Source organism: Heloderma suspectum, chromosome 3 (genome assembly GCF_057233095.1).
Source record: "Heloderma suspectum isolate Gila_16-S chromosome 3, 16-S_ref, whole genome shotgun sequence".
In the NCBI taxonomy this organism is placed as follows: domain Eukaryota; kingdom Metazoa; phylum Chordata; class Lepidosauria; order Squamata; family Helodermatidae; genus Heloderma; species Heloderma suspectum.
The window spans coordinates 259,251,418-259,271,361 of NC_139460.1; the positions used below are offsets into that span (position 1 = coordinate 259,251,418).

The 19,944-nt window shown below is 44.8% G+C and overlaps 1 protein-coding gene across 3 annotated transcripts; it reads right to left on the reverse strand.

The window, feature by feature from the left end:
- Window positions 1–2,229: 2,229 nt before the first annotated feature.
- Window positions 2,230–17,115, reverse strand: SLC68A1 (solute carrier family 68 member 1). Of its 3 annotated transcripts, none has more exons than XM_084846461.1 (10): window positions 17,080–17,115; window positions 13,934–14,034; window positions 11,467–11,738; window positions 9,953–10,032; window positions 8,448–8,897; window positions 7,538–7,655; window positions 5,918–6,014; window positions 4,345–4,516; window positions 3,437–3,630; window positions 2,230–2,704 (listed from the first exon to the last, which is right to left on the reverse strand). In XM_084846461.1, the coding sequence occupies exons 3-10, from the start codon at window positions 11,629–11,631 to the stop codon at window positions 2,451–2,453; spliced, it is 1,530 nt and encodes a 509-aa protein (XP_084702587.1). In that variant the 5' UTR covers window positions 11,632–11,738; window positions 13,934–14,034; window positions 17,080–17,115; the 3' UTR covers window positions 2,230–2,450. The 3 variants fall into 3 exon arrangements, with proteins under 3 accessions (XP_084702587.1, XP_084702588.1, XP_084702590.1); XM_084846462.1 differs by having other exon boundaries at window positions 16,619–17,115; XM_084846464.1 differs by lacking the exon at window positions 9,953–10,032 and having other exon boundaries at window positions 11,669–11,738.
- Between the last annotated feature and the right edge of the window lie 2,829 nt (window positions 17,116–19,944).

Sequence of the window (19,944 nt, forward strand, 5' to 3'; positions counted from 1 at the left end):
AATGACTAGTCTCCTAAGGGAAGAAGTCTCTACTAATAGGGGAGAGGAACTAGACAGTGCCACCTCTAGCAATCCTATTCCCAACTCCAGGGCAAGCATAGTTCACTGGGGAGGTGGCAATAGGTGAACTTGCCAGTTTGCCAGGTGGATCTTTCTGACTAGAGACAAACAGTGATGGATACTTCTGGGAATACCGAATGTTGGTTAGGAAAGGTCTTCATACAGCCCAGTGGATTCCAGTGTCAAGCTGTGCTAAATGTTGCAGTGGGTAGAAGAATGTCTCATGAAACTGGCCTGGCAGGGCAATAACTTACATATCACCCTCTTAGAAAGCACCTTCAGTTTTAGCCACTAGCTAAAGTTCCAAAACCATCAACAACCACACACAGAAATAGCATAAAAAGAATTCAATTTAATGAAATGAGGACTTGGCTTCTTAAATTAGAGGAATAAATTACAGTTTAGCCATCAAATGTTAAAAACAGTTTGGACTGTAAACGGTGGCAGCATAGCTGCTGCCTGAACAAACAGGAGGCACCCCACCCCCATGATATGTGCTGCAGCATACAAAGAGGAGGGTGCAACTTGGTCCCAATGGCTTCTTCTCTGCAACAGCAGCCAAGAGGACCCCCAGCCCAAGAGCAGAGAACTTTGGTTACCACAGTTCTCTCCCCAAACTCTGAAAGGGTATAAACATTCCAGTAAAGTCCGCTACAGAAGCCAGAGTTATAGGCCCTTGTATCCAAGCCCAAGTGTGCAGTCAGCTGCTGTATTGATCCACTGCTGTTCGAAGACAGGAAGTGGTTCTTTATTCCCTAGAGGTGAACCAAAACTGGGACTGGGAATCCCTTCAGGGAAGCCTGGCATTCCCCTAGCTTCTCTCACCAGTGTCTCATCAGGAAAGATGCAATTGTGAAGGGAGCAGAACAGTCACAGGGAACTCAGCTTGCCCTTTCTGGGTTGCAGAGAAGGAGCAAAACTAGTGAGCTAACACCTCTAGCAGCCTGCGGGAATTGCAAAATAAGCCTCCCCCACATCTTGGGCATGATCTGTGGTCTAGCTAATCATCCTAGGAGTAGATGACAAGCCATTTCCTATGACAGATACTTAGCAGCTTCCAGTTCTCCTAGCCCAGCACAGCACATTTCTCTGGAAAGGCAGTATCTTTTCCAGTCAGATATGCACATAGAAGCACCGCTCTCACTGGTCTTGTCAACCTAGTCCAGCCTTTCCCAACATGGGGCCTGCCTTCCAGATGTATTGGAACTATGGCTCCCGTCATCCCCAACCAGCAGTTTGCTGGGGATGGGAGTTGGTAGTCCAACACATCTGGAGGAAGGCTGCTCTTGTCAATTCTGTTGACAGGCAGGGACCAGCATAGGCTCAAATCACCCTGCTCATGTGGAATGGGGGAAACTAGAGCTCAGGTATAAAGCACTAATGGTCCCACAAGTCAGCATATCAAATTGCCCTTGGAGCTTCCTATGTTAGTTTCTAAGAATCATCTGATTCAGCAGAAAATCAAGATGAGCAACTCCTATGAAAGGAAGACAGTCTTTCATCCTAGAAAGTCAATGCAACAGTTTCTCAAAACTAACCCCAGAACAGGTTTAAAGATTTGGCCAGTTGTCACATCGAAACTTGAGGCTGCCAAATAGCCCTCCCAGTGACACAGACCTTCTTTCACCCATGAGCCCATCTTTTCAACACAAATCCCTATATTGCTGCTCTGGTGTAGGGATATGGTGCACTCATTCTCTTTAAGTGGATTAATTAAGGCAGTACAGTATCCCCATAGGGGGAACCTCTTCTGCAAACACTGAATGCCCTGCTGTCCTCTGTGGGAAACCAGAGATTCTAATTGCGTTCACAGTTAAATCACACCCTGATTTTTGTGGGGCGGGGGGGGGGGGAGGTATCTCAAGTCTACTGCAAAGAGGAATAGTAAGGAAAGGGGAAAACTGAAATCCTACCCTGCACCCAGGACAAGGCTACGTGCAAATAGTTCCCAACAGGACAGGGTACTATGATCAGGATGCAACTGGGGTAGGCTCAATTAAACACTTCCCCTCCTTCATTATTAGTAAGCATGGTCTGTCACCTGGCTGATTCTCTTCAAACTCAGACACTTTTGGAAATGAATAAATGTCGACATGATCAGCAAGTCGTTGTTAGAGGGGGGTTTTTTCCTCTTTTTAAAGGCAAGGTGAAGACTTTTTCTGGACCAACTTTGGTGACAGGAGATGCAAATATTTTGGACCCCATCAATTCTTTAAGGCTGACCCTACCCAGACCTGCCTTGCAGGGAGTTCAGGGCTCCCACTGTTCTTTCACTAATCTGTGCTGACCTGATCAGGTAGCAACTGATCTTTTTTGTTATTACTCCTACCCACTCCTTTTTGGAATCTATCATGCAGACATCCATAGTGGGGTGGGGGTGCCACTGGCAACTAAATGGTTTTGATATCTTGAGAACGATTATCTGTAAAGGTCTGACGCCGAGATTTCACTGTCTGGAGGCGTTTGCCATGTAGGCTGAATTGTGACCAGCTGAGGAGCTGCAGTAATGCACACGTGATGGGGACAAAAACAAGGAGGTAGAAGCAGCCCTGACGTAGCGTTGGTTCCCAGGCTCTGTTGGAAGCCAGTTTTGGCTGGGCACTCACTATGTTGCTGAGGGGATCCCGCTGAAAGATGTCATAACCTGGAACAGAGATTAAGATGAAAACTGAGTCATGTCTGCTAGGAGAATGGAGTGTACAGTTTTGATCTTCCTATTTCTAGAAGACAGACAACTATTAAAACCTTCATTCCTTCACTCCATTATATTAGCCACAAATGCAACTGTCCCCTTTCCATTCTTGCAAACACTAATCTTACTCAGTTTCACTTCTGAGGAAAGGCAGCACCTTTTCCCAAGAGTGAAATTGACTCAATGAGGAGCTGCTTAACCAGATTTGCTTGGACAAGGGTTACATCCTTGAAACCTTCAGTTAAAATCTTCCCCCTTAAACAGATTCAGTGGCAAAAAGAGATCCATCAACAGGGTACTAAATCTACTCAGGAGTAATTATCCTAGTCTACAGCTTCAAGTGGCAAGGTTATTGGGCACGTTATATAGACATCATATGAGAGACAAACAAAACAAGAAATATTGCATTCTGGATGGCAGGTCTTCCTTAATATTGTATTCAGACTCCTGCAACAAAACCAGGAATGGGCACAACTCATCAGGATGGGGTACAGACTGCATGAGCTGTTCCCAGGAAAGGAAGAGCCAGCGCAGATAAAATCACAATTAAAAGTAAACAAGTGTATATTGTCACCTACATTATTCATCGTTATCTGCAAACTCTCTCAGGTCAGAGAAGCCAGCAGTAATTCTCATCTCAAGTTCTCTTCCACTACTCAATAAAGCGCCCTGCCCATTACCTACCAGTATAAGCACATAGCAGCCAGGTACCAATCAAGGGGGCAAAGGTCTGGCCTGGTTTGGTTACCAAGGCAACCATGCCGAATAAGAGGGCTGAGGCAGCCTGCTGCCTCCGATTTAACACCAAGTCTTCGTCCACCAGGTCAGTGACAACCAGGTTCAGCAGCTTACATGTCCCTTCAGTGAACACACGGTTGCTGGGGAGAAAGAAGATCAGAGAGAGGGAGGTTAGCAGCAGGTTCAGGCACCATGGCCACTGAGCCAAGGAAAACTCCCAGAGGGTTTGGAGATAAAAAATGGTTAACACAGTGCAAGAAACAGAGTCAATACAATAGATACAGAAGAGCCAGTTAAACTTATTTGTAACATCAGCCTTCCCCAACCTGGTACCCATTGGCCATTGTGAGTTGTAGTCCAACAGATCTGGAGAGTAGCAGATGGGGAAGGCTGTTTACCTACACAAGGTAAGACCCACAAGGAGGAACATGGAAGTAAGTGAAGCAAGATCCTGCCTTTTACCAAGATTCTCACTCAGGTACCACCAGCATCCCCAGTTGCCATATCTTTAGCAATGCTAATTTTTTTTAAAGTGATCCCCAAATTCAAAAAAGGTAGATTTTTATTTTAAAAACACAAACATTGAGCTTTTCAAGGAATCTAGGCTCCAGTGTGCCCATGCATATATCTAACCTCTCCCCTGACATTTAAAGGCCTTACTAGCTACCTCTGATGAGTCTCTCTGGATACTCCCAAAAGAAAGCACATATTTCAGCAGATACAAATAACTGTGCACACAGCCAAGAGCCAAGGCTCTTTAGTCTAGCTTCCGCATCGATCCCAAGTCAAATATCCCAATACAATGGGCAGGGCCCATTGTCCACACCCAGTGCCACAGCAGCAGAGTGGTGTACCTGGCTATGAAGAAACACAGCAGGTAGACCCAATCTGGTCCAGCAAGGAGCATAATCACACTGAGAAACAGCTTCAGGAAGAAGAGCCCTCGCACCACAGCATATACACCCCACCTCTGGCAGAAGGACAGGAAGTAGAGGTTGTTGAGATGAGGAGCCACGTAGGAAATGCCTGAGGAGAAAGGCAAACAGGTTCAAAGAGGGCAAAGCACCCAGCCTCATTGTAGTTGAATGGTACAAATGGGCCATAGCTTAGCGGTAGAGCCCATGCTTTGTATGCACAAGGTCCCAGGTTCAATCCCTGGCATCTTCAAATAGGGCAGGGAAAGACTCCCTGTTGCTGCCAGTCAGTGTAGACAATACCAAGCTAGATGGACCAATGGTCTAACTCGGTATAAGGCAGCTTCTTATGCTCCTATGTATCCATGCACCAAACAAGAAACAACAGCATATGCATTCTGATGGAGTCAACTAGAAAATGGCCTTGAATCAAGTCTCATTCTAGTCTGACTCAAGCATTGCTTGCACTTCTTCTTTTTTTTAATCAGGTCCTGGATTGTCTCTGGCTGATTGTTTTAAATTGTTTTAGATATACGTTGTTGTGTATGATATCTGTTTTATGTCCTTACATGAATGGTTTTTATATTTTATATAATGTATTTTAATTTTTGTGAACTGCCCAGAGAGCTTCAGCTATGGGGCGGTGTAGAAATATAATAAATGAAATGACATTTAATTCTAACCAGCACACCAGCGGCAGATCCTACAATGAATTATTACCCTCCTTGCATTTCTCGGCAAAAATCAGATAAACTTCCACTGGAGCTGTGTGACTGAAAACATTCAACTCCCTCGTCACCAGAAATCCCATACAAATCCCCACTGGTTTCTGCTCCTTCGGCAGATCCTGTGTGTACATTTGTCATCTTTCCTCCATAGCCAGAAACGTACTATAGTACACACATGTGGTGCTCTGTATTTTAGTTTTGGTCCTCTTGACCAGAATACGTTTAAGTAATCTCAGGGTTAGCTCATTTCGTTCTTCTTATCTCTGTTGCGTAGATTACATCAATTCACGTTTGCTGTAGGCTGCACAGCTCTCCACAGGAATGGAACAGAGTAAGCATCCTGGAAGGAGGCATGGCTGGCTGGCTGGCAGGCACCCTGATCAGGAGCACTTCACACTGGAATATTGCTTTATTAAAACAAGTGGGACCTATGACAATCGGACTTCACATAAAGATACAGTCCTGCTTTCCATTGACTGCAATGCTACTCATCCTTAAACAGAGGAAGTGATCAGGGCAGGCTTGCATCCCATGTCAAGAGCCATCACCTCAGTGTCCTGGGATCTGTATTACTAATGCAGGATGGATCAAGTGGACATCTATGGAATCCATCCTTCTATAGGAGGAAGAAAAACTGCTTCCACAAAATGGTGTCAATAGTAGCAGCAGGTCTGTGCATCGTTCCCTCCCACAGAAGAGGAGTGGTATCCTTGCTCTAGTCAATTTTGTGAAAGCAAGAATCGCGTACAGAGCAATGCATACTCCTGTTCCCACCTTGGACTCACCTAGCAAAAATGATCCCATGGACAGCGAGATATGATCAGACAGCAGATGTTCCAAGAAGAGAGGGAAGAAGTTGCTGTTGAAGTGGCAGTGAAAAACCTGTGAAAGGCAACATTTGTGAGACCTCTATCAGGGGCAGTTAGAAGAATAAATAATGTATCCATTCATGAACAGAAGAAATGTGATACCAGACTCACACACAAACCATCAGGGTGCAAGAGGTTTCATGGGGTTGGTGAATAAGGGAAGTAGTTCACCAAATAGACATTTTAGGCCAACAGACTATTAGGCCCTTGGGATTACCAGCAGGTACTTCTGCTCACTCAGTTAGCTAAAGGACAAATACTCAGGTCAGGTCAGTAAGACTACATCTTATGACACAGAATCAAATCTGTCTCAGAGCATGCTGAAGCTGTGGATGTTATGCCAAGAGGCTTAGAGTGTACAATGGTCTCTAAGCAGAGCCTGGGAAGAGGACAACTATTAAATGGGGGAGCAGAGGGGCAAGAGGATGTGAATGTTCTCACAGGCCTCTGCTTTGACACCGCACCCTCTCAAAACCATTCTAAAAGGCGATGCTCCTATAATTTTAAGATGCAGATGCAGCTCACTTCACAACACATGTTACTTGCACCACACCATAGATGGTGTATACCAGCCATCCCTGGCCTGGTGCCCTCCAGGTTGAGGATTGTGGGACTTGTAGTCCAGCACATCTGGAGGGCACCAGGTCAGGGAAGGCTGGTCAGCACACAGATGAGCAATGGAGTCTGTGCTGCCAACTAATACTGTGACTGGATCAACTTCTGCAGGAAGTCTAGAGAAGAGTCAGTCTTTCCAAGTTTCAAAATACAATAGCCTCATCGCCTTTCCTTCTGTATCAAAGCTAAAGTGATGAAGGGTGAAGAGAGCACCTTTGTTTGGCTGTGTGCTATGCCCTTTGAAAGGCTGGCTTCTATTCTCCCCTCAAAGAAAGCCCCAGTCTAAAAAAGAAGGACTTGCTTAGCTGTGGGTAAGAAGAACACAGGGATCTCCCAGAATTCTCAGGAATTGTATAATTATCATAGTAACAGAGCATATAAGCCCTTCTTTGAGTTACACATGAAGTCTGTGCAGGAAACTGAAGGGCATTTTCATAAAGCTATACATTTAGCATAAGGCTTCCCTATGGCTGATTTCATGCCATATGCGCCTAGTATAGAGTGGTTAGACTGTTGGACTGGAACTGGGGAGACCTGGCTTCAAGTCCCCACTGGGCCGTGAAGCTAACTGGGTGACCTTGGGCCAGTCAGCCTAACCTAGCTCACAGAGCTATTGTGAGGATAAAATGGAGGGGAAGATCATGTACACCACCTTGGGCGCCTTGCAGGAAGAGGCAGGATATAAATGTAACAAGTAAATAAATAACAAACATTCAGGTCAATATCACCTCCTAATCTACACCTTGCCAAACATTTCTTGCCTACAGTAGGCAGGATGTTAAGCTCAGGGCCAAGAGAGAGAATTATTTGGTCATGTGGAAGGTCACCTGGACTCCACTGAGTGGAGTCATTACATGTGAACATGCAAGTTGGACTCCCGCCTAGCAGTCAAAAACTACGGAGGGGGCACGGTCCACCTACCTGTATAAGGTTCATGGAGACAAACCAGAGAAAGTTGCGATGCCTGGAGAGCTGTTTGAGGTATTCAGCCAGAGTGATCCTCTTCTCTTCAAGCCTGGAGGGATGGTCGATATACAGTCTGGAGGAACAAATGGCCACATTTAGCCAGCATGGTGTGATGGATAAAGACGCAACTTAAAGTTCACAGGGGTGTTCTTGGACATGTCATTTTCTCAGCCTAACTTCCCTTACAGAGTTTGATCCCCAAGGCAGTTGTATCTTGTAAGGACAGCATACAAATGAATACTTAATGTGTGCACATGCACACTCTTTACAAATCAGTCTCCCTAAGCCAGGCTTCCCCAACCTAATGCACTCCAGATGTTTTCATCTACAACTCTCATCAGCCCCAGACAGCATGACCAATGCAGAGAGATGATGGAAGCTGAAGTCCAAAACATCTGGAGGGTGCCAGGTTGGGGAAGGCTGCCATAAGCTTTGAGAAATTTGTGCCCGCTCTTTCAAAAGGCAGGCAACAGATCTCCACACAACCCTGGAGCAGCCTTCCACAACATGGAGCAAGTTGAGAAGTGGGTGGTATAAGAATGTAAGCGGAGCCATGCTGGATCAGTCCAAGGGTCCATCTAGTCCACTGTTCCGTTAATAATAACAGCAACAAGAACACGATCATTATCATTACATTTCTATACTTCCCAATAGCTGAAGCTCTCTAGGCAGTTCATCCTGTTCCTACAGTGGCCAACCAGCTGCCTGTGGGAAGTTCACAAGCAGAACATGAGCACAACAGCATCCTCCCACTCATGTTCCCCAGCAACTGGTATACAGAGGCATCTGTCTAGAAACGACGCCTTGCTCATTGGGCAGTATTTTAAAATGGAGGATAGGAATGATGCAACCCACAACCACTCACTCTTTTAAAGCTGCATTTTCATCCAACCTCACTCGACCCTCATTCTGAAACCGCTGCCTCAGCAGCCACGTGGCCAGGGTAAACCCCACAGCCGAACAGAAAGCCAGAGCCATACAAAATATCCGGAAGGAGAAGAAGTCCTCCTTGTTCCACACGGCATAGGACATGAAGACTGAGAGAGAGCCGATGGCACTAAAGAGCGAAGAGTAGAAGTTGAGGCCAGTCCGGTCCTTTGAAGACACAGCAAGGTCGGCAAGCAAGGCATTCTGGTTGAGATCCACCATGGTGAGGAAGCTGTCATACAGGCAGAGGCAGATGAGGAACTGCAAGCCTGGGTGGGCCCACGCGATCCAGAAAGCCAGGAATGACATCGCAAAGAGGGGGCCATTGTGGCTCAGCGCCTTGAGTCTCTTCAGAACAACTTCAGGAGTGGAGATCTCCACTTCTGACCTATGAAAGAAGAACCGTGTTGCCTATGAAAATCTTTTGAGCCTCATGCCACAGACTAAAGTTACACATCAGCTTATTGCTTTTCCTCCTTGCCATTCCCAAGTGTTACTCTTCCAACTTTGCTACTTCTCATCCATCACTGTTTAGCTCTCTGCTTCCTGACATTATTTACTTTTTTGCCTGAAGACTTGTACCTTATTAAGGAGGAGTATTTTGACAGCCAGTCTAGCAAGAAGGCTCACACTCAGCTTCTGAATATTGTCCCACCTTTCCTCCATTGTCCCTTCTTTCCATCCAATATAATAGTACTGAAGCCATTCTCCAAGTGTGGATCCTTATGTAGCCCAAAACAACACCATGCAGGTGCAAGAGGGAGGCAGCAGCAGGCTTGGGGGAATCCAAATGCTTGCAGAAGTACAAAAACAAAAAGGCTTAAGGAAAAGGTATAATTGGGAGGGAGGGGGGAACTAAACAACCCAATGGGGTCTGAGCATACTCTGGCCATGACAGGCTGGCTGGCTTTTGGTGGGGGATGGAAGGGAGTATTCTAGAGCAGGGCAACCTGGCTGGCTGGAACCCTGAACGGAAGCATGCCGCACTGCAAAATTTTGTTACTGATTCCACTTATTTTTTTAAAATGCTCATGGCATACATTCACAACGTTCCTTGTAGCAGAAGCTGAACGTGGCTATTTCACAATCCCATCACAATGTATAAATTCAGCATTAAGGGAATTAAAGAAGAAAACAAGCCCCCAACAATTCCAAGAAGAGGAAGTGTACCTGTACAGGAAATGCCTAACCAAACAGGGAGAAAGAAATGAGATGAAATGCAACAAGAATGCTAGTCTGGATGCACCCCATGTGTGCAATTAAATGGTTAAAAGTAATGAGAGCTGTAGTGAGAGTGATACCCAGAAAGAGATACCCAGAGAAACAGGCTTGTTTTAATGATCTATTTTTTTTAACATGTACATTCAAGGGGATTGCCCTTCCCGTCATAGCAATTAAGCTTATTTGACCTTTGATGTACAACATAAAAGAAACTATGCTTACTGCTGCGTGCTAAGGAATGCCCGGTCACTCAGCCAGCCGAAGAGAGGATCATTGAGGCTGTTCCAGATCAGAAACACAGTCTAGAGATGGGGGTGGTGGGGTGGGAGGAGGGAGGGAGGGAGGGAGGGAGGGAGGGAGGGAGGAGCACAGGCTATCCAGTGAGAATCACCCTGAAGTTAAATACTTGAACATTCATTTCCTGCCACAGACTAATCGAGATTATGGCGTAATAATTCTGTTAGTCTTTAAGGCCCTATAAGACTCTTTAGTTGATTTTTGCTGCAACAGACTAACATGGCTACTCCTATGGAAATTATTTACTAGCCAGCTATGTCCAGCTTGGAGAACACTGCAAGCAATCACTGATACGATCATTTATACCAGGAATGGGAAACATGCGGCTTGTGGGCCGGATGCAGTTCCTGCAGTCCCCACAGTGCATCCCGCACCCCCACCCCCCAAAATTAGGGGGAATTCCCAACATTTTTTTTGAAAAAAATTGGGGGCAAACAAAATGGTGACCGGAAGTGTTTTTAAGCTAATTTTGGCTCTTTGGGGACTCCATAGAAGCTACAGACACCATTTTGTTTTTTATTTTAATTTTCTTCCTTGTTTTGGGCACCAACTGAGGAGGGCCTGCAGGAGGGCTGGGGGGGGCAAAAATAGCCCCCAGACTTCACGAAGTTGCCCACTCCTGACCTATACAAACAGCTTTTCTATGCCTGTTGCCAGTTCCCTTCAGACCAATTACTGCTGTTGCGAAGGGTCACTTTGCTTATTTTAAGCTTTATATAGAATTGTCAGAGCTTGTCCATTCTGCATTTCATTGCCATTTAAACCCACTGTTTACAGGTTTCCCCCTCTATATCTGTGTGTGTGTACATATGTGTATATACACACACACCTGCCAGCCAAGGATAACAGTTCACACATTTGATGAAGTGGATTCTTGTCTCCAAAAGACATGCCATAATAAATCTATTAGTCTCTTAGGGTGCAATCCTATGGCCACCAGACAGCATCTAGGTGGCCATAGGATTTTTCAGTTTCTGGAAACCGAGCTCAGAGCCAGCGCTCCAAGGTCAGTTCCCTGAAACCCGACTCCCCGCCTCCTCCCTCTCCACCTTGTAGGCAGGACAGTTAGTCCCCAGCTCCGCACTTGTAAGAGCAGCACAGAGTGGCTGAAAAGGGGGCGTTCCTGGGGGTGGGACAGGGACCGCGGAAGCACCGTTACAAAACTTCCTATGCGCCATCCGGCCTCCCCCCCACACACTCCGAAGCACCCTGGCTAGACAGTCAAAATCAGCCGTCTAGCCGCAAATGCAGGGCGGGTAGAGCACGGAGGAGAAGTTCCCCTCCACGCTCCGCCTGCCCTGCACTGGATAGCCAGCTGCCTCCAAGTTCAGAGGCGGCCAACTATCCCCATAGGATTGCTCCCTTAGTGGATTCTAAAACAATTTAGGCCTTACAAAGCAGGAAGGACCCAACTTACATTCTCAAAGTTCAGACCTTACCTCCCCAATCCAAAATGACAGTTTATCGATCTTGTATATAGAAACAAAGGTGTCCACATAGTAGAGGAGAAACACATTGTGCAAAATGGAAATAAAGAGTGACAGGGACCCATAGACCACTGGAACGGGCAGGTTGAAGAGACAAGCTAATAGCCTGAAACCCATGGTGGTTCACTCAGAGTCCTTGGGCTGCTCACATCACCTCCAATTCCAATAGGGTCTCTCTCTCCAGCACCGGCTAGCTCGTTGTTGGGACCAAACCCTCATTTCCCCTGTTGGAGAAACAAAGAATTGGGCAGTTCAGTTTTTAGATTTGATGGATCCTCCCCCTGCCCCCTCCAAAGAAACTGATCCATTTAGCCTGCAATAAGAAATCCAGCTGCAGACAGTTTTGCTCTGTAGTTCAAAAGAGGATTAATAACAGGATTTAAAGGGTAAGGCTGTCTTACAGTGGCAAAGTAGGTTTGCTAAGCCAAGGCATCATATGGCAGCAGCCTTCAGATCAGACCGAGAGCCTTCCAAGGTAGTGTTGTTCACTGACAGGAGTGCCTACTATGCTGTTATGTGCTGTTTATAATGCACTTCACTGTCTGCTTGAGACCCAGATTAGCTGTATCTATAGCTTCAGACAAAATCACAAAGGCAAAGCACAACCAGCAGATCAAAGCGGAGGCAATGCTTGCACAAAGCAGAACTATATCCAGGTTACCATGAATAGTTTGGAAAGAGCCTGATGCTTAAAGCAACCAAGCAGCGGCCTACGTTTTTACCTTTTGAGGGCAGAAGGCAGCCTCATCTGTGTGACTTACATGACAACAGAGTTTAAGGAAGCTGCTGTCAACAGCTTCCAGAGGAAGAGAGCAAAGGGCAAAGGGGCACCTTTACAGGATGATGCAATGACTTCTCGACTGAAGTGAAGTAGCCCCTCACATAGTATTCCAAATCCTACTAATCCTCTGAACTGGAAAAACTGCTACACCCCTTCACTACCACATTATCAGGGGGGCAGGGGAGATGAGATTCCAGAAATATGCCTAATCACTCGAGGGAAGACTGCTTTTAAACCAAGGCAATTTAAATCAATGAATTAAACCAGCAAGAAAAAAATAAGGGAAGCTGATTTAACTCATTGATTTAAATGAAATTTCCCACTGATATTTTTTCATATGTTTCTTAAGCTATGCTGCAAATCTGACCACTGAACCATGTGGATTTATAACTAGAGTATTATTGACACTATATAGAAAGGAATACTTAGTTTGTATAATTTTTTGTAGCTAATTTGATTTTTACTAATTTTAGAACACATTATACTGTAATATTACAGAATAAATTGCTTAATGGAAAACTTTGCTAGTTACCCGCATGACATTATTTAATATTGACCAAGTTATTCTTTTTTTAAAAACTTATTAACCACTGAAAAGAGAGAAAGAGAGAGAGAGAGAATGTATAGCGCAGACTGATTTTTTTTAAGTCATCAATTTTTATCCACCCTGTCATACTCTAACAGGACTATTGTGTAGGGTGGGGAGGAGTCCTTTTGTGCTCTGGCTAGACCCCAGATCACTCAGTATACAACTACCTCCCTGCTACCTTGTTTCGAAACCATATTAAAAATTATTGCGCTTGCCACAAACACAACAGTTGTTTGAATTAAGGGCAGCTGGTATCTCCTGAAGGGAGTCACTTGGAGCCCTCCCCCACAAAGAAGGGTATCCAGACCCTTTCATTATGCACGGATAGGTAATACAGCATTACGGTCCTGGGAGTTTCAGCCTGATCACCTGAGACTCCTGCCGAAATTAATAAAACCTGTCACACAGGATTGTCCCTTTAAGATGCCCAGATACCAAGACAAATTAGATTTTGTTTAAGTATTATGTTTTGCTGTTATAAACTAATCTACATTTTTCATTCTGCTCAATGGAGCATGTATCTAAATTTGAGCTCCTCCACCGAAGATTACATAAGTCACACAGTACACCTACTATGGTATTTCTCAGAATGTATAACAATGCACCCCACTTCTAGATTTACTAGATCTTCTATACCTCACCCCTCCAAACTTAAAGTATATCTACCTGACTTTTAAATTCCAGCAGGCTAAGCTGAGGGAGATGAGTGGGAGAGTAGGGCCATTCCACCAAATCCTCCTCCCTCAACTGTCACCACCAGCCACCATTCTAGCAGGCCAAGCTGAGGGAGATGAGAAGGAGAGCAGGGTCATTCCACCAACCCTGCTAAAAGGCCCCTTCCAGGAAGGAAGAGAGAGACACAACCCAGCATAGAGCCCTTCAAGCAGAGAACCAGGAGGGAACACAGAGAGGAGCAGTCCCATCCACTGCTTCCAAAATTACAGGGCACACTGAATGCACACATGTTGAGTGGTTATTTTCAATCCTCCTTTCAGCAGCCCACGACATGCCTAAAAACCCATGAAAATGAAATAACCAAACTATAGTACCTTGCAGGGAGGACACACTGTGGGATGAACTCTTGCAACAGTTTCACTGGGACATGGATACAGTCACTGCCTTAACCTGAAGGCATTAGCAGATAACATCGCTAAAAAAAATGGGGAAAAACAACACACCATTGTATGGCATCTTGAGTATTCAGATGTGGGCATATAATCTTAGAAATATTCACACAGACTTAATTTTATCGCTATTATTTGAACAGGATTATGAAAAGCAGTTAAAAAACCACAACATGTGAACTCAAAGTCAGAGTTCAAGATTGCGTTAATGAGGAAAAAGCTTTACAATAACTTTGTAGACTTATTTAGAGAGTGTTCCATGGATAACTGGCCTTTAAACATGTCAATTTGCCAAGGGACAATAGCTATTCATACGTTACCACAACTGCAGATTAGAGACCGTCCCGTGAAGGCTTTACTAAGATGTTTCAAACTAAAATTTATTTATGTATTTATATATGTATGTATTTATTTATTTAATTTCTTAATCGCCCATCTGGCCAGTAACCCGGCCACTCTGAGCGATGTACAATGGTACAATTTAAAACAGTAAAAATATACATTAAATTATTTAAAAATACCCTAACCCACCCCAAATGCCTGCCTGAATAACCAAGTTTTCAGTGCGTGGCGGAAGCTCATTAAAGGGGGGGGGGATGGCGGAATTCCCTAGGGAGGGAGTTCAACAGAGTGGGGGCAACCACAGAGAAGGCCCTCTCCCTCGTCCCCACCAGTCTAGCTGTCCTGGCTGATGGGACAGAGAGGCCATCCGAGGCTGATCTTGTTAAGCGGCCTGTCTGGTGTTGCTGGAGGTGCTCCTTGAGATAGGCTCTGCCGGAACCACATAGGGTTTAAAGGTCAAAACCAACACCTTAAATTTGGCCTGGAAAACAAGTGGTAACCAGTGCAACTCCTTCAGCACTGGAGTGATGTGATCACACCAGTGGTTGCCTTTAATATTTCCTTGTTTCTCAGTAATGTCACCTGACTCATTTTAATAAATGTGAAACCATTTCCTCATACAAGCAAGTAAAGTCACAGCTTTGACTACTACTATAGGCAGCCTTTTCTGCCTACACATCCCTTAGTCAAAATGCTGCCCAAGCCACAACTAAGAATCAAACTATGCTTCCTGACAGCTAAAAAGGCAGATGATCAGCAAGTTGAGCTAGCTAGAAAACCAAACCTTGCCCCAAGCGATTCATGGGCATGTTGCACTTACCAAGTATAGAAGACGGCAGTTTGTTAGATGGCATTTGTTTGAATGCCTAATATCTAAGCCTCTGCTAGAACCTGAATGCAGAATGAAGCATTTTCAAGCAAAGATCAGAACTACCCCAAGCCCATCTTCCCCACTGCCTATTTTACACTGTAAGCACCTTGGGAGCAGGGACCTGTCCATTTTTGCCTGAATAAGGCACCATGTGCAGTAATGGAACTGTATAAATCACAGTACCATGGCTATTCCCTCAGCCAATCTCCCCAGACTACGCCTAGCTTGGGGGCTGTAAAATAGAGGAGATAATAATAACAATGGCCACGTATCTGTTTGGTCCCAATAAAGGTACTGCCTGAATGTGGATTTTGGAATTTTTCTTATAGACCAACACAGCTTACTTTGTTTGATGTGTAACTTGGCAAATACCTTATTTAGCCATTCAAGGGCAGGCGGGATCCTACAACTGGGAGGAAGATGAGATGCTACCACCTCAAGATGGGAGGTGGTAAAATCATTTTGATGATTTCCTTCCCTCCAACCACTAGGTAACACCACCCAATGTGGTTTCTATTGAGGGCTTTTTTACATAGTGCACCACCCAAAATTAACCTCTAGCTTTGCTCATATAAAAACTGCTGAGTTTCTTTCTACTTTTGTTCTCTGCCTACCGGCAAGCCTGAGTGTTTCAACTAAGCCTGGAGATATTTTCACATTTTGGGGAATCAGCCACTATATCTTGGCCCCGACAGTCCTAGGTGTATCCTGAAATCTGCATGATACCTAGCAGAGTCTAATCCATTTAAGTCTGAGATTCTTCCTCCATTCCTCCTTAAGATTCTGAGCATGCAGGCTTCATGACTTCAACATCAGCAGCTTTTCCCCCCCTCCTCCTTCCCTCACCCCATCCGGTTTTGTAACATCTTGCCTAGCTTCCCTACAATTTCGTACATATTTGGTTGGTCCTAATAAAGGCACTACCTAACTGTGGAATTTTCCTCATGGAGGAGCACAGCTTACTCCGTTGTGTAACTGCCCACAAAACATTCGGGCTGCAATCCCATTCATGCTTTTCTGGGAACAAGTCCCACTGAATTCAGTGGGGCTTACTTCTAAGTAGGCTTTTATAGGACTGCATTTGTAGGGCAACTGGATTTTAAGGCAGAAATAACTAGGAAAGCTAACTGCATTTAGGGTTTCAACTCATTATCTCTCAGCATGCTGGGAGTTATACCTGGAGTTGCCAGGTGAAGGGGGCTTTCCCTTCAATGCCTGTTCACACAAAACCTCAGAAACTCAGGACGGGCGGGAAAACTTATGGAAGAAGAAATAACAGTATTACGTATCAGTGGATAAACGTGTGCTGGAACCAGCCCCTCACGCACACCGACCCACCCTCTAGCGGCACACCCCACGCCTTAACCGATTTAGGCTGCAATCCTATACCCACTTACCTGAGAGTACGCCCAAACTGAACAGAGTAGGACTTACTTCTGAGTAGACTTGCACAGGATTGCACTATTTAGGGCGTATTAACGGGGAGTGGGAAAGGGATCCTTCGGTCCCACCCTTCAGGAAAGAAGGCAGCTACACAAGGGGCGACGGGCAGGGGCGCTCAAATACCTCAAGGGTGGATGTCTCGCTACGGGGAGTGAAAGTGCAAGCGCGGGAGATGCAGGGCAGCTAACTGCTCCTCTAAAACTAACCGTCCATCGGGGGACACCCCGTTCTAGAACATCATCCGAGGCGAACCACTCTAGAACAGGCAATTAAAATGGAACGAGTGGGAGATACCATTCTAGACAGTGTGGGAGGGGGGAAAGAGAAGAATCGTGGCAAAGCTCTTTCATGGCAGATCATTATACATAGGAAAGCCGCGGAGAAAATAATAGAGAGCCCCCGCCGCGGACACTACCTGTGTCTCCGGTCCGGAGTCAGCCTCTTCATTATCAACCGTGCGCAGCCGTACTCCACTTCTCATGAGTCCATCCTCCTACAGAGCGTCAGGTGACGCCCACGTGGCGGCCATCTTTGATGCTGAGTGCATCCTTCTTCAGATACCATCTTGGGTATGGGCACGCGGGGACGGTGCGGTTCAGCAACTAATCGCTAGTCAAACAGAGGGAGATGCTGGAGGCTACCTGGGGAGGTTTTGCTAGTGCTGCCAAGGAAGAGAAGCCTCACGGGTTGGTTCAAATACCTAGGCTGTTATATTGCTAGTCTTTAAAATTAAATCTTAGCTCTTAAAAAAAATGGTTTAAATTGTATTATTTCGTCCGTAAGGACACTTGGGAATAATTTTTGCACTTTTCCTCCCTCAAAGCAGCTTTTATCACTATTTCAAAAATAAATTGTGGGGACACCATGGAGCTGTTGTGCATATTTAAAGTTCTGTGGAACTGTGATTTTTAAAATATAAATCAATTCGGATAGGAAATATCTCAATATTTATTTAATTCATCTAGACTCCAATGCAGCAGCAGGTCTGTATATTTTTTATTGTGCAGTCAGAATACTTAGGTGCAAGTGATAAGTTCACCAATAATTTGTGTGATTTTCATTTGCCAGAATACCTGCGGGTCTAGCCTTTATTCTTCTTCACTCTCAAGTAACTTGGCTTCATGTACTAGAAAACAGCCCATTTTTAAAAATAATCAAGACTAATAAAATCACAATAAATCTTCCTAGTATATATGGGTTGTATCCAATGTTAGTCCTACTTAGAGTAGACTAATTGAAATGAATGACAAGTTAGACGAACATTGGATACAGTCCTATAGTTTCCTGCATACTAGTGTTTTTACAGTGCATTCCTATACATATCTGCTCAGAAGTAAGACCCACTGAGTTGAATGTGACTTACTCCCTGGTAAATGAGTACAGGATTACAGCCAGGGGCATCATGAAAACTAGGCTCACCTGGGCATAGGCCCTAGAACTTTTTTGAGCTGTGCCTCGGGTCTTTTGAGCTGCCCTAGTTGCCATCTTTTAAAATTTTCCCATTGACTTGCATTGGAAAATAGAAATCACCATAACTTTTTTTAGTTTGTATGATAAATACATGGAATTTGGAGTCCTAGCAACCTCTATGGAGCTGGTTGAATCTGCCAGAGTTCAGGCAGTTAGGCCTAGTGGCTTTTGTGCTAGCCACAGGTAAAATTTTCTTGTTTCAAGAAAATGTGTCAAAACAAAGAGCTATAATTTTTTGTGCTTCTACATAAGTTCATGGAATTTGGGGACCCGGCAGCCCCTATGGAGCTGATTGAACCTGCCAAATGTCAGGCAGTTAGGTCCAGTGGCTTTTGTGCTAACCATCTGTAAAGTTCCCTTTTCTCAAAGACTAAAACAAAAAATAAAAACTGTCAAGCCACACAGGGGTTAGAGATCCTAATCAGAAAGTGTTTAAAGTGACCATTAGGAGGTCACTATCCCTAATATCTGGGTTTTTGAGGTGCAAAAAAACTGTCTCCCCCTACATTTCTGCTCTTGCATGCCCACTGTTGCGAGCTTGCTTGCAATGAAATTTTGAAGAGGGAAAAGGAAGGAAAGAAAGAGCTCCATGTAAAATAGTGGTATTTCACACAGCATCTGATTTTACTGCCCCAAACTGGAATCTTTGGCTTCTGCAGAAGTTTAGTAGCATCAGTACAGCAAAGGATCCAATCACCCTCCTCAAACTTCTTTCTCCCCTTCCATTTTCATTTATCCTAAATAGCTGTAGGACTCAAATTATTCCAAAAGGAGGGTTAGAACTATGTGGTGTCATGACTGAGGAACTGCTGAGGCTTTTAAATAGGTTCTACAGTTTTAGAAAAGCTAGAAAAAGCCCTCAGCCACCTCACCTCATAGAGTTAAGTACATGCAATCCTTACAAACCCCCCAATCTCCTAAATTCTTCTGAAGTATTACCTCTTTGAAAGGAGCCACTTAGCTTAGGGAATTCTCTCTACCAACCCCACCCACACATTTCCAATCTCCATTCTTCCTTTCTTCTTCCCTCCCCTATCCTGTTCTTTCTTTCTCTTCTTTATTCCACCCACAGCATACCTTGGGAAATTCTTAAAGAGAATGCTCTTCAGTGGGCAAGAGAAGTTCTGAACTGTATTTTACTTTATACAAACAGACAAGAGGGTTGGTTTTTTCCCTTCTCACTCAAGTCTTTGAGAAAAGTGGGTTCACATGGTTGCAGAGAAACAAATCTGGGGCTGTTTTGTTTGTCAGTTGCCATTATCCAGCAATAGGAAGGGCTGTAGCTCAGTGGTAGAGCACATGCTTGGCATGGAGAAGGTCCCAGGTTCAATCCCCAGCATCTCCAGGTAGGTCTAGGAAAGAATCCTGCCTGAAACTCTGGAGAGCTACTGCTGCCGCTAGTCAGTGTCAACAATACTGTGCTAGATGGACCCAGAGTCTGACTCGGTGTAAGGCAGCTTCCTATGTTCCTATGAGTGGAAAGCTTTAATAAAAATAGGAGTTTGGGGTTTGTTTTTTAAGTGGAGGGGAGATAAATACTGCTAATTTATACAATCCTATGTATGCCTACTCAGAAGCCCCATTATGTTTAATGAGGCTTACCCTCCAGAAAGTGTGCATAGGATTCCAGCACAAGTTACTTTTGCAGGGAGGTTTGCACCTTGATGTTCTGCATGTTTACTCAGAAATAAGTCCTGAGTTGTGAGCATGGTACTGCAGGCTTAATACAGTGCCTACCCAATTCCATATCATAGAATAGTAGGGTTGGAAGGGGCCTAGAAGGCCATCAAGTCCAACCCCCCAATAAATT

Excerpts from the sequence above, each read along its gene's own strand:
- SLC68A1 (XM_084846461.1), bottom strand. The coding sequence starts at position 11,631 with ATGGGTTTCAGGCTATTAGCTTGTCTCTTCAACCTGCCCGTTCCAGTG. Across the intron at positions 7,656-8,447 it reads GAAAATGCAGCTTTAAAAGA|ACTGTATATCGACCATCCCT; the intron begins GTGAGTGGTTGT and ends TTGTTCCTCCAG. Across the intron at positions 3,631-4,344 it reads CTGTGTTTCTTCATAGCCAG|CAACCGTGTGTTCACTGAAG; the intron begins GTACACCACTCT and ends CTTTCTCCCCAG.